The following is a 12,687-nucleotide window of genomic DNA, read 5'->3' on the forward strand; positions in this document are numbered from 1 at the left end:
AGAAAGTGAATACACAAATCATAGCATAGGTTTAAACCGGACACCTCCAGACAAAGCTTCATCCAGAAAAGGAAAAATCTCTTAAAACACTTGAAAACCCAAAAACCCTTGGAAGCCATCATCTTTCATTTCCTGCCGGATTGTTATAAGTCTTTCATTTCGATCAACAAAAGAAAGAGTGCAAAGACATGTTCAAGAAGGCAGTAGAAGCAAAGGCCCACCAAAGGCTGTCTGGGGCTGACAGGAAGAAGCTGAAGCGGACACTCAGAGACAGATTTCCCAGAGCTTCTGATGCCGACATCGATGCCTTGCTTCCTCCCAGGGTGCCCATCTTTCATTTTTCTTCTTTGTCTTCTGATTGAAAATCCTTTTCATTTATACCCAACATCTTCATTTCATTCATGCACTGATTCTTTCTTTGCCGTTTTTCTTTTAATTTTTTTGATGGGGGTATTTGCATATTAGACTGAGATAACAGTTGCAAAGTTTCAAAATCGAGCCCATGTGTATGGTGTAGAAGGTGGGTTTCCGGTGTTCTTCGATGTTGATGGGCGAGGCACAGAAATTTACCCCACTGGTATGTTAGTTTTTCTCCATCCCTGCTTTTTTGTACGCTTCCCTTATTATTATTTTTCTAGCTATGATGTGTTGAGTAGTTTTGATTTCATTTGCAACGTTGGATACTTGGCCTCTCTTGGATAAGCAGGGGTTTATCAAAAGTTTCTGTTGCTGCATTGATGGGGTTGGGAAAGCTAAAATTGTTAGTAAAAATGAAATTTTGTTTTGAATGTAGGTATTGAATTGGTATAAACTAGAAAGCTTTCTTTCCAGTGTTGCGGCTAATAAAAACCAAAGAATTCTTATAGATGACTGGACGCTTACTCCTTGCATGGCAAAGATATTTGTTCTCTTAATGTTCTTACTTTCTATGTTGCATCCATTTACGTCTAGTAAATTAATAAACATAAATGAGTATTGTTAGAGAAATGATTGTGATCTGTGAGTGCTTGGAATTTCTAATGTGGACTGTATTGAGACTGATCCACATCTATTAGAGTGGGAGGAAAGATATTTTATAAATATAAGTAAAAATAATGATTGTGATTGAAGTGGTAATTATACTGTGAATGTTTTACTACCAGGTTTAATTGTGCTTTAGATTCTCTTGATTCTAGCTTTCTACAAGTTTTGTATCTGAAGTTGCATTGATGTTATGAAATTTGTTTCATAAGACAACTTTTATTGCCAGCATTGTGCTACCTAGTGTCTGTACAGCATAGTAAGAAGGAACCAAGTGAATAAAGTTTTGAGTTGTGTTCTACATACATTTCTGAATGAGCATTGATGGAAAACATAATAGACTGAAGGAATTATCCTTGAATTTAGTCTAGTGAAGGCAATTTAACATTTTCTTTTTTTCCATGCTCTTATGGTACAATAGGCCTTTATTTGTTGTATACTGTCAATGAACTTGAACTACAGCAGGAGTTTTAATTAGTTCGTGAGTTGGATATTGGGATCACCACAATAGGTGAGCACATCAATAGAATGATTCTTATAAAATTCTCTACCATTTATAGAGATAGCTGGGCCTCTTCAATAGTTAATTGAGATCAAATTTACTCTATGGAGATCTTTCTACGGGGTTCTCCTGTTTTTGTCGCGAAGGTGCTAGGGATATATAAGTACCATGTTGGTGGAGATGGAAACTGTTGCTTTTAAATTCTTCTTACTCTATTCTTGTGCTTGAGGAGGAAGAGGCTTTCCAAATGTTGTTGAGAGAGCTATAGAGACTAACTCTGAGAGCAAGTTTCAAGTATTCCTCTTTTACAGACTTAGTTATCTATGACTGAGTTTTAAACCCGTGCAATTCCAGAATACAAGTTATAAAATGTATAAAGAGACCATAATTTATATTTGATTGGGTATATATATTGAGACTGCACTAGGATCTCTTGGACTTAAGCATAACAAATATCCAGCAAAACTAAATGGAAAAAGAAAAACATAACTCAAATGGAAATAAAAAACATAAGGCTAATCAAAATTTACCATGTAGTACAAAAAAAGCCAAATGGAACGCTTCATGAAAAAAACAAATGGAATGTGTATGTATGTTTGTATGCGTGTGTGTGTGTGTGTGTGTAAACTGAATCTAGAAAAAGAGTGAAGCATACATTCAAATCCATATTCTAACCCATGTGGTAGACTCGTATTTATAGTAGTTAAAATAAATGTAAAAGGTAAGGATATTGAAGATTTAAAATGGAATAAATATAATTAATTTAGTCAGAATATTTTTTTCAATGTTTTGGTGGACTTGACTTAAATTAACATAAAGCCAAGACAACATGAAATTGATGAAAAAACCTGGTTTTTCTGACTTGGCTTGGTTGGTAGTTTTGTACATGACATATCTTGCTTCAATAGAACTCAATCCAATAAATAAATATGTCAAAGAATGGAGGAGGAATTGTCAACCTGAATTCGAATTTATTACATGTAAACCCAACTTGAGATAAATGTTTTCTGGATGTATTAATGTCTTAAAACAATAATCATAGTATACAAGCAAGCTATAATTGAAGTAGTGATTGTATAATTTTATGGAGTGGTGAGCGAACAAGGTTTTTGTTATTCCCCCATAGTTATCCTTAGCATGCCACTGGGCATGATTTTGTGAAGAGCATTGGAATGTTAAAGATATTTAGCTCGCATAAGTTTTATTCAGAAAACTCAAATGGCGACGTTCTTACATTATGTTCATGTTTCATATGCATTTTTTCTGGTTTTAGTATTTTGTTATCTAAAACTTTCCCTCTTGCAGTTTTTGCTCTCTGGAAGGTCCCTGAACTTATACCTTCTTTTATGCTTAAGGGGGGTGAGGTTTCTCGATTTGTCATAGGAGGGGCAGATCTGATGTTCCCTGGTATTAGTGTGGCTGCTGAAGGTCTACCTTCATTTTCAGCTGGGGAGCCATGGGCGGTAAAGGTTCCTGGCAATCCAGCACCTATTGCAGTAAGCATTTTTAGAAATTTTATCTGTTTTTTCTTTGCTAGCTCTCTATACTTCACATTGCATATTAATCTATGTTGCCAGTATTGGTAAAAGTTGATTTGTATTATGCAGGTTGGATCCACCACTATGAGCAGCACCGAAGCATTAAAAGCTGGTTTGCGTGGGAAGGCTTTAAGGATAATGCACTATTATCGCGACTTACTTTGGCAAGTATAGCTGGAAACTAACTGAGAAGTTGGTTAAAGTGTGGCTTCATCATTGACATGCCTGTGGGATCTTTGCAGGGAATCAGTTGAGGGCCATTATGTTCCTAATGCTGGTTTCTTGGAGGATGCTGTCTTTGAGGATCCTTCTTTTTTGTCATCAAATCAACCTTCTGATTCATCTGAAGGTGCCGCTGGTGGGTCTGATGCTCAACAAAGTGGCATTAACAGTGAAGATATCGGGGAATCTGTTGATGTAAATGATGTTGTTTCTGAAAGATTAGCTGCCTCAACACAAAATTTTTCTGAGAATGCTGCAGAAGAAATTACTACAGATGTGAGTGATTTGAAGTTAACAGAAAATGTTGCTGCTACTGAATCAAATACAGAGCACTATTCTCTCTCCACTGAGGGAGTGGATTCCCATTTGGACAGATGCCTTTTGCAGGCCTTGCATACGACGGTAAAGGATAAAGACCTTCCGATGCCTGGAAGCACATTGTGGTAAGATACGTAAATTTATATTTGTGCACCTATATTCCCCTCTCATTGCTCCTTCCTCTCTCTTTCTGTGACACTTGTTGGGCACATGAAAGCATATGCAATCATGAATAATATTTATGAAAAAACTAAAGAGTAGCTGTATCTAGATTGTCTATTCAAAAATCAAGAAGCACGTGAATGAGCACCTACTTTTTCTTCCATGCAGAGCATTACTAGTTTATAAATTCTTGGTTTGGTTAGCTTCATGGTGTGTTTGTATTTTTTTGTTTCTTATGAAAAGAATTGAGGTTTCAATAAAAAGAGAAAAAAAAACAAATAAAGGGCATGACATTATACGGACATGTACAGGAAATGAAGATTCAGCATGGTATAGGTGGATTGTGTGAATAAATTCTTTGAGGCATGAAACAGATGCAAGTTTGCAAATATGGGGATGATACGATAATATTCATTGGGACGTGAAATGAATCAGGGTGCAAACTCGAATTACTATTTTCTTCATTCTTCTTTCATGGATTTATCTCACATTTTTTCCATGGGTCAGTACGTAAATTCTTAATAGTTTTACTGTAGATTTTTTAATTATCTTTATAAATATATTTGCCTCTCTTTCATTTAGGGGCTTAAAAGAAGGTAGAAAAGGCATCTCTTTCTTCTGCAGTTCTCTAACATTTCTTTATTGCTTCTCGGTCATTTGTCTATTTGAAGGCATAATACCAAAATAAGCCCTCAAGCTTCAATCATAAATGGAAATCAACCCTCTATTTTATACGACATGAATTTAAAATTAAAAACTGATGGAGAACAAGTAGGGAAAGAGAAAGAAAGTTGAAATTTGGAGGAAAAATCAGAGATAGAAGCAGTTAGAAACAGAGGAAATTAAGGGAGAAATAGAACTAGGGAAGAAGAAAAACCAGAAAAGAATCAATAGAGGAAGGAATCTCAATAGTCAATACCTCAAAATCTCAAATACTCATCATCCAAAACCTAATCAAAATTAAATTAACATAGGTATTTATAACTAAATATGAAACCCTAATAAAATGCAAATACCAAATATAACCTGATTAAAATAACCCTAATAAAATAAAAGGCCCCAACAATTCTCCATTATTGCCCCCATTTGAAAGAACTCAACTCCAGAGTGTTGGAATGCAAATATTGTTTTGCTTCGGGAAAAACCATAGGTAGTAAAATGAAGGGCCTTTCTAATGAACAAGAGAATAGTGAAAGTCGTCTAGACAAGAAGCAACAAGTGTATTGCGAAGAATTCTTGCCACATGTAAAATGCATCTAGGATGACTAGCATACAAATAAAAAAAGGCTCCAAAGCATCCAATTGAGGTAATGCATTTTTCGCATAAAAAACATGACTAACATTCAAGTGGTTAGGGCCTTTCTAAGTGAAAAAAACATTCAAGTGGTTAGGGAAAGTAAATAAATATGCATTAAGTCCAAGTTGTGGGAGGAAGAAATATGGGTAAATGGATTGGGCACTCAATTTAAATGTTCAAGAGGGATGCAAACCGTGACACAGTCAGTAGCATCAAATTTCTTAATCCTACCATGCATGTCCATAGTAAAACTAAAATCCTAATAATTTGCCAATTTTTTGTCTAATCCAACATGGAGATCAAAAAAATGTTGGACAAAGAATCTCTAAGCATTAAAAAGCAAAGTGTCATGTGGAGAAATAAAATCAAAAGGCATTTGGGATTGGTTTCAGAGAGGTAAGAAAATGATCTCTTGTAAAGCTATGTGACCTCTACCATGACAATTAAAACACTTACTGCTAAGATTAAGTGAAGAAAATTCCTTAGTCTTAGTATTGCTATCATTTCGAAGTCTTAGTATTGCTATCATTTCGAAGCTTTGAGAATGAGACTCCTAGATTGATCAGGACTATCAAATTGAAAAGAAGTCCTAAAACCATTTCTTTGATTTTAATTTAAAATCTTCTTCCCAAAAATGTTGTAGCCCTGATTTTACCTCAAAAAAATAGATGCCTTAACCACTGAGATGATCTCTTGTAGAGGGAGAATAACTGCTTTTTATTTTTAACCGGGCAGAAAAAACCCTAAAACCATTTCTTTAAAAAAATCTAAAAATGCTGAATAAAAAATTTTCATTCGTTTTGCTTCCTTTCTTGTTCTTTTCCCAATTGACAAGATTGTTGGTATGATATAAGCCTTTTCACCTTAAAATTGGGGTCTGCTAATTTAATCTTGCATATGTTACTAGACTTAGCTTGAACTGAATTTGGTGTCCACGATGCTGGCGTGGATTTATTAATGGTTTTAGGGTTTTTTTTAATTTTTGTAAGATTTTGTTATAGGGTTTCTTTGTTAGGTTAAAAAAACTTAACTTTTGGTCCAAATCATGTTTTTGTTGTTTAAATAATATTTTTTGGTCGCTACTGAAGCAGAGATAAAATGAGTTAGTGCACTGCCATCTCTATTGGACTCAATTTCACTCATTTTCAAATTAAATGGTTATAATTTCAAGAGAATAAGAGTTTATAACCTTGATTGCATGCAATAAAAAATAAAGGGTTGATTTCCATTTTTGAGTGAAGTTTGAGGGCTTATTTGAGTATTATGCCCGATTTAAAACATTATTTGAAGATCCTGTACGCGCTTTCTTCTTTTAGTTATTTGACTAAGGAACTAGACCTTTATCCATTTATTATAATGTAATGTTAGTCTGATTTGTACAAATAGGTGCTGTGAAAAGTTGTGGTTCTAAACCTTTTTCTCTCACAAATTTGTTTGAGCTGCCTTGACCTTGTTTTTTCTTATTTATAAACTTTCTTCATTTGTCATGAGATCATGGTTTGTAAACAATGAGTGAAGATTATCCTTTCTAGATTTGATGAAATATGATACCTAAAATGTGGGATTCTTTTGCTATTCTACCATGAAGCACGGATACTTTGAATTGCAAGTGTACCAGTCTTGTGTCTGTGTCCAATGTGGATATGCTTTTGACGCACCGGGATATGTATTTAATACAGAGAGACTTGCCAAAAAGAAATGAAAGTATTAGGATTTAGCCAAGACATGCCTGACATGGGCTGTATATGGCAGCGAGATGATAAAAAATTATAGCTGTCCATTTGCACGAATAGGCAGAAGAGGAGAGAGAAATGTTAAGGACAGATTGACCTTCCTGTGCTTAGTGCTCAGATTAGAGATAAAAGTCGATTTTAAGTTGATGTGATTAAGTGAATGGATGGAGTTGCAGCACTGCATTGCTGAACCAGGGCAGTTGCCGTGTTGATGAAGATGTAGAAAACCCTTTTTATAGTTGGCAACTAAATTATAAAATTGGGCTGGGTCAAGTGGCTTTTGGTTGAAAGGTTTTAAAGTTTATTGGGTTACATCTTCTAAACCTAAAGCTATTTGGCCATATTAATTGAAATATGTCTGATACAATTTTGACAAAATATTTTCTAGACAAATTTTATAAAATTTGTAAGACTTTGTATTATATATTGTTTATGTCAAAATTAATGAAATTATATATAATAAATATATATTAATAATTCTCATATTGTTGTGTCCAAGCCATACCAGACCTGTGCCTTGCGTCCGTATCTGTACTGCCTAGCTATTATATTGCTTTAGATGATTTGCGATTGTATAGATGTCAATTTTATGTCTAGACATGCTTGCTTTATACTCATTATTGGACCAGGCATCATTTTTTTCTCCAATTTCATACTTTCCAGACATTGTTTGTGATTGGTGCAGGTCAAACCATGTGTTAGCTTGTAGACCTTCAGGAATCACATTGGATATCAAGAAGTCATCTCATAAGAAGTTATCGAAGTGGCTACAAGCCAAATCATCCACAGGACTGGTTTGTTTCCTACATTTTCTCGTAAAAGTAGTACTTTGATAGTTTAGAAACTAGGCCTACTTATCCTATTTTATTAAGTTTGTTCCATTTAGTTTAGAAAATCAATGCATTGCTAAAAAACTGATGTTTTTATTCTGATCTATAGTTTGGCTTCATCATTCCTTTTGCTACTGATCTATTATTGCATTGGGAAGTAGGGTTCTATGATTTGACATTTTATGAATTTAGGCATTAAAAGGAATAAAAAAGTTGGAGCTTTTATGGGGTAGGAAACTTTCCAAGAAAGATGGTTCTGAACTTCTGATTGTTATAGAGAAACAAAACATTTTTAGAAAGAAGAATTGGTTCTGCTTGAAAAATTTACTGTCACTAGAGAAATTACACCACATGGTGCAGTTGCATATAATTCTTGAAAAATGGAAAACTCCCATAATATGTTGAAACCAACACCAATGAGGGATGAAAGTTTTAGTCTAACTTCAAATTGGTGAAGTCTCCTTTCATATTTAATTCATCTAATAGTGTTGGTTATGGTGGCCTGAGATTGATAAAAAAGGAAAAAAGGTAAACCGACAATTTTCTAGGTGGTTAAAATCCTGATCAAGCAGTCAAAAGCCTATATCAACCACAGCCTTCTCTCTTAAATGGGTTGCTTTATATTTTCTTATTTTTTATCTCTTGATCATTGTTACTGCTATAACAGATTGTGGTGAAAGAAGACAAGTACAAAAAGGAAGCCATGTTAATTTCTGTTGACCGTGGTCACCCAGACTACTTATCATTCAAGCCAGAAAAACGACCAGTAGAGAAGGTTGATCAGGCTGGTGATAGTGCTGCTAGTGAATGTCGTTCACAAAAGGTGCTTGAAGTGGTAGAGGTCTATAAATCCAGTGTGCATGTTAATCCCATTTTTGCTTCTGTTGGAGCTGACACTGGGAAACTGTACTCAGTTTCTGAGGCCTGTGATATTGTCTTCATGTACATTGAGAAAGAAAACCTGGTGAAGCAAACAAACAAAGCAATTGTGGTTTTAGATGCAACTTTGTGTGATGCATTGTTTAAGGGAGCCATAAAGAAAGGTTCAACTTATCCAACTGAGATCCACAAGAAAGATTTAGGATCAACATTTATAAGCCGCATGCAGGCCCACCACATCGTGACTAGAGGAAGTGAGTCAGCTGTGCGGAAAGGTGCTTTGAAAACAGTTCAGATAGTGACAGAGCGAAGGCAAGGTAACAAAAAGGTGACAAAAGTTTCAGGTTTGGAAACTTTCCTTGTGGATGCTGAAGGATTGGCATCAGAGCTACAGAAGAAGTTTGCTTGCAGTACAACGGTGGCAGAATTGCCAGGTTGGTTTTTCTCTTCATTTTTGACATTTAATCATATCGCTTGGTGGTCAGTATAGAATTAGTAGAGCTCTCCATGGGCTTGGATAACTGCCCTAGTGCAGTACAATGACAATTATATTATAAATAACAAATCTTCCAAAATCTTCCTCCCCAGGCGTCAATTTTCATTCTTCCTTTCTGGCATGTTTGTTGATGTGGGGTGGGGGAGATAAGTACTCTAGCATCTTCATTTGTATTGCTTGCTCCATCTCTCATCGATTCACACATTGTCAACTTTTTGACATGAATTCTCTCATGATCAATTTGTTTTTTTTTTTAAAGAACAAAATCATCACTGGCTTTGGCCACCACTTACCGTTTCACACATTTCAAGTTGTTGCTATGACTTATCTCTTGATCATTTTTTTTTGAAGAAAAAAATCATCATTAATGCTGGCCTCCACTACATCCCCATATCACCTTCAATTCCTACTCAATATTAAGTTAACTTCATTAATAAAATCAAATGCTATGAACAGGTCTTAATGTAAACTAGTAACACCATGTAATTTTCTAAACTGTTGGCAGAAGGATAACATTAATTTTTTTTTTTTTTTTGAAAAAAAAAAGGAGGCTTTGGTCATAATTTTGGGAAAAAGAAAGGAAGAAACTTGGGATGTGAGGTGGAGCTGAAGGAGAGAAGATTTTAGATTGGTTGAGATGTGGAAAGTAGAAATGAGGAAAGAATAACACTAATCTGAGTCCACCTGTGCTTGGAAGTTGGAAGTGAGAGAAAAAGAGCCAAAAGATCTGTTAGAACTTAAAGTGAAAGAGAAAAAGAGCCAAAAATTCTGTTAGAACTTAAATGAGTGAGACTTGAGGGAGAGAGAGAGCATGAGAAGAACAGAGATCAAAACCAGGAAAAAAAAGAAAGAAAGCTGCTGCTGTAAAGCTTCCTCCCACATAAAACTTATAAAGTCCCACTAGTCTATTTCTTCACAAGAACATATATAGACCTTATGGATCAAAGAGTTAAACTGGTTGACCTGGACTTGCCAACCTGAACAGTTGCTCACAAGACTGAAGGATTGAGATGGAAAGAATGTTCAAGTAGTCTTTCTTTATGCTTTTCATGTTTCTTTTTAGATAGTTTCGTTGTCACATGCATTCACCGAAAAAAGTCCTACTAGTCTATTTCATCACAAGAACATATTTGGACCTTATCGACGGTTAAAACTGTTGGCTGAGCAAAAAATGGTAAACTGTTGACCTCTACCTGCTGACCTGAAGAGTTGCTTGCAAGAATCGAGAATCAAGATCGAAAGAATGTTCAAGTAGTCTTTCATTATGCTTTTCGTGTTGCATTTTGATTAGTTTCCTTGTCACATGCATTCACTTGCTATTTGAACAAGCACATGAATGGCAAGAAATGCACTGTTTTAGTTTTACTGAAATGTACTTGAAATTTTTTCTCTTATAGGTAAGAAAGGGCATGAGGTTCTTATCCAAGGTGGGGTGATTGATGATGTTGCAAGACATCTGGTTGAACAATATGGAATCCCAAAGAGATACATTGAATTTCTTGATAAAACCAGGAAATAATAAGTGATAAATGGTTAGTTTGTCTTCCTATAAAGTTGTCCATGGTTGCTTGTGTAGGGATTTTGAAGCACTCTTGGTTTATGTTCAGTGAAAAGCCATATGTGATGATGCTGTAGTTTGTCAATACATTGGAAATTTGTTATGTTCTTATACAAAGGTGGCGTTTGGAATGAGTTGTGTGCATTCACATTTCTTGAAATGTACTCAATTAAATTACATTATAATTAATTAACATAATATAAGATTGCAATGCAATCGCGTTACATTGAGTCGATGGATGTAATGTGATTGTATTGAAAAATCAATGCAATCTTATGTTCTTATTATTATTATTATTATTATTATTATTATTATTTTGAAAGATTGAAGTTTCATTGTTAATGAGGATGGAAAAATCCTCTTCAAAAGAACATCATTAAAGATCCAGTGATTTGTGGGCTATACCTGGACACGAAAAGCAGGTATAATCCCCAAATCTTCCTCACAACTTACCACAAAAACCTACTATACAAAAATCAAACTACTAAACACTTCCATAAAACAGAGACTTGCACACTTCTACCTAAATAAAATCCATTATTAAGTCATGGCAGCATAACACAATAGAAGAAGACTTGTCTTACCTTTGAAAACCACAAAACCTTTTACAGACAATCAAGAAGCACAAAAGAACCTTAATAAGGAGCAACAACATCAACCACCTGGTCAAAGCTCGCAACACATTGGACATCTCATTGGCTAGCATTTTCCTCACCAGTTCCTAAAATTTGCAGGACTTGCTTCCGATTGACCCTTGCGTAAAAAATCTCTCAAGCCACTCTGTTACTTCAACTGTCAATTACTCAAAATTATTATTAAAGTTGAAAACTGAAACCCCCTCAACCTCGGCAAAGTATTTCTCAAAGTGCTTAACCACTTGTTCTTTAATTTCGTCTGGATCCTTGAAATCTTGCCCATTAACTCTGATCTTCATAATCTTGTTACTTGGTCTCCTTGCTTACACCATCGCATGAAAGCGTCTTGTGTTTTCATCCCCCTCCATTGTCCATTTCACCCTTGACTTTTGTCTCCATTCTCGTTCCTCTCTTCTGTACATTTCCCACAATGTTGTTCGTTTTTCAATAATCTCTTGCTTTATGGCAACATCATTGTAATTTCTTTCTCTTTCCACCTCTAATATTTGGATGTCTTCCTCTAAAGTCTTTATTTTGTCTCTAACCTCCTTCATCTTTATCTTCTGCCACTGTTTAATTTTTGGTTTAAGATCTCTCAACCTTCGTAAACCATCTCTCACTTGTTCTCCCTTATTCCTTTTCTCCCAAAAACTAGTCACGAGTTTTTAAAAACTTTCAACATCCATCCAAGGATTGAACAATTTAAAGGTTCTCAGCTCCCATTCCACTCTCTCAGGCCCTATGACTACGAGATTGTGATCTGACAGAGATCTAGGCAACACCTTTTGAATCCAACCCCCATTCAACCCAATGAGCTTTTCTTCCACCAAGAACCTATCAAATCTGCTCACTACAAATTCTTCACTTTTTTTTGCCCAAGAATACTTTCTGTTTACCATGAGTAAATTAATAAACCCAATACTGTTAATAAATTTTTCAAAATGAACAGATAATCTATTGATGTATCCTATGCCTATTCTCTCTTCCTCATTCTTAACATAATTGAAGTCTCCTCCAATACACCATTAGACATCAACCCCATTTAATACCTCAGTTAGTTCAACCCAAAACAGTTCCCTTACTCTTTCATCATTGGGAGTGTAAATGTTGTTTTCTATTACTCTTTTAACAATTCCAATGATCAGCAAGTAGTTTTTATTCTTGATTACCCTTTCAAGCTCAAATGCGTCTTCTTTCCACATGTTAATTATACCTCTCGAGCATCCTTCAGATCCCACAACATATCCTTTAATATTATTTCTGCCCTAAAGCCTTGAAAGAAATTACTCTTAACCTTTTCCAACTTGGTTTCTTGCAGAAAAACCACATCCAATCTTGTTATATTTATCACACTTCTTACTACTCGTTTCTTTTCCCCTTTCCTAAGCCCCCTAGTATTCCATGCCACGATAATCATAAAAACAAGGATTCACACACAAATAATAAGATCTTACTTTACTGCATCTTTTGCCTTGCTAGTTCGTCTTCCTTTTCCAA

General features: G+C 35.1%; 1 protein-coding gene across 1 annotated transcript; it reads left to right on the forward strand.

Moving 5' to 3' along the window:
* LOC110419496 (eukaryotic translation initiation factor SUI1 family protein) lies at positions 1–10,689 on the forward strand. Its single transcript, XM_021432570.1, has 8 exons — positions 1–323; positions 466–577; positions 2,828–3,018; positions 3,130–3,224; positions 3,303–3,725; positions 7,478–7,586; positions 8,290–8,935; positions 10,395–10,689. The coding sequence occupies exons 1-8, from the start codon at positions 189–191 to the stop codon at positions 10,514–10,516; spliced, it is 1,833 nt and encodes a 610-aa protein (XP_021288245.1). The 5' UTR covers positions 1–188; the 3' UTR covers positions 10,517–10,689.
* Positions 10,690–12,687: the final 1,998 nt, after the last annotated feature.

Source organism: Theobroma umbraticum, unplaced genomic scaffold (genome assembly GCF_002168275.2).
Source record: "Theobroma umbraticum cultivar Fairchild unplaced genomic scaffold, ASM216827v3 scaffold_67.0, whole genome shotgun sequence".
NCBI classification, from domain to species: domain Eukaryota; kingdom Viridiplantae; phylum Streptophyta; class Magnoliopsida; order Malvales; family Malvaceae; genus Theobroma; species Theobroma umbraticum.